The 2,173-nt window shown below is 45.8% G+C and overlaps 1 protein-coding gene across 1 annotated transcript; it reads right to left on the reverse strand.

Moving 5' to 3' along the window:
* Window positions 1-258: 258 nt before the first annotated feature.
* Window positions 259-909, reverse strand: LOC124355728. Its single transcript, XM_046806887.1, has one exon. The coding sequence runs from the start codon at window positions 907-909 to the stop codon at window positions 259-261; it is 651 nt and encodes a 216-aa protein (XP_046662843.1).
* Between the last annotated feature and the right edge of the window lie 1,264 nt (window positions 910-2,173).

Consider the following 2,173-nt stretch of genomic DNA (forward strand, 5'->3'; position numbering starts at 1 on the left):
AAGGGTAGTACTGTGAATTCAGATAAAGTTTAACATTCGTCAGGGCACAACGGTCAAAAGTAGAGGCGTCCTTTCTTAGGTCGTTCTTTCTACCGGTCTGAAAGGCCAGCACCACGTACCGAGGTTTTTCAATTTGCGAACTTGTTTTTATTGTCCCGCTCTGTCGAGTTGTTTGCGGTAGTGAAGGATATTCGTGAAGTTCCCAGGACCGAAACAGTAGGTGAATCAAAGTAACTTTCTCAATCACGCGCAATAATTTTAATCTGACACTGTAACATGTGGTACACGCCACTCGAGCGATGTAATCTGAAAGTCGAGGTTTGACGCGTCCGGTGAGATAACTGCGTTAATATCCATAGCCGACCGCAAGAGAACTAGCTCTTGCTTAACATTCGCAACAATTCTCTTGTAATCCTCGGCAAAACCTATCAAAAGTTTCAGAGGCACTGAATATGTAAAATCACCGGCCTCACTGGTCTTATTGGGACCGAGCCAGCACGCGTTTACGAGACACTTTTGTTCTTTATCCCTAATGGAGAGTAGTCCTTTTATAGTACTCGTTATACCTACATTTTTCGTCCTGTCAACCTCTATTCCGCCTATCTCGTACCTTACATCGTCGAATAAAAATGCGATGGCATTGTTTATTAGTGAGATACTGGCCTCACTCCCGTCAGCTTTCTTGGCACTCACTTTACTAGTGATGTGTATACTGCTTTCGAACGGCGCCGTAATTATATCCTGTTGACTTATCGGAATTCTGATTTCGTCGTTGTTTTTCAGAGTTGTTGCGCCATATTTGAACCCCAGTGACGCTAGAAACCGAATGTTTCGCGATGTTAACACTACCGTCTTCCGGTGTTTACTGGCCAATGCCTGAGCAGACACTTCTCTAATTACTAGACCCATTGCCGCTTCCTAATGTGCAAGCGTAACGAGACGGGTTCGTTTCTAAAGTTGATTAAATCGCCGTTTTGGTCTCTGAGAGAGACCTCTATATTGTTCACCCTGCGGACGTACACCGGTAAATAGATGACAGTGCTCGGTTTCTCAACTATTTTATACCCGGAAGCCACTTCGGTGCAACACGTGTCCTTCCATACCGTTTTGAAAGGAACCGCGTGCAATGTTGCACTCGACACGTATCGTGTTTACCACCATAGTACTGACGGGGAGGTCGGACATGTGGGTCTTATGAGGCTCCAGTTCCTTAGCGGTGAAACCCAGTACGAAGGCTACCGAATTCGGCTTTTCAAAATGTATCGCTTCACTGCACGATACTTCGGACCTTAGCGTGCTATTGTTTGCCTTAAGACTGAACGTCAGACTTCCGTCAATGTGCGACTTGATATATTCTTCTATGTTTTTAATTTCATACGACCCCTCGTCTATCACTATTTCTTTGTCGACTCCGTAGTGGAACATGTCATTCACACCTCTCTCAATGTTTGGTATCGTTTAGTACGTCGAGAGATCAATTAGACCAATCTCGTACTCTCCATCGCTCAAATCCATTGGTGGAAAGACCTCACAAGATACGTGCGGAGCAGCTCCGTTAATTGAAAACATTACGCGCGAGAAACTTTAAACACAAGTGACCGCAGACTACTGAGTCCTCAGACTGATTACGCTCATAGTTATACTGTACGCTCACCCCTGATCCAAAGTAGGATACGAGTTCTACCGGCGGTCTCAGATTTCCAAAGCTGTCAAAGTAGTACACTCTGTTTCCGAGTTTCATATAACAGACCCAGTGCGTACCTTCACCGTGGGAACTGTCCAGGTTAACTATGGCCGACTCGAACTGCCGCGGGGTCTTGGGCAGTGTGTCCCTCATGTAGACACCTCGAAAGTTTGGAATATTGAGTAACCTCTCATAACGGATCAATTCGTGGTTTTTAGAGGTTTTATCGGTATCGAGATTGTTGTTGTTTTTTTTACAACACCTCTTCTTCTTCCTCTCCCCACCACCTCCCCTCTTTGGATACGGTTTCAGGTAGAGCCCTCTGCCCTTAGGTTTACCCCTCCCTCGCTTTGTCTTTGGTTTTTTTTCTTTCTCCCACCCCCAAACGCTGTTTTAGCTTTCATTGCTGCCGTCACTGCTAAGGCCGCGGCCCTTTCTCCTACACTAGCGTCTCCCGATTTCACCCTTTGCTAAGCTCTTTCGGCCAAT

This window comes from Homalodisca vitripennis, chromosome 2 (assembly GCF_021130785.1).
Source record: "Homalodisca vitripennis isolate AUS2020 chromosome 2, UT_GWSS_2.1, whole genome shotgun sequence".
Classification (NCBI taxonomy): Eukaryota; Metazoa; Arthropoda; class Insecta; order Hemiptera; family Cicadellidae; genus Homalodisca; species Homalodisca vitripennis.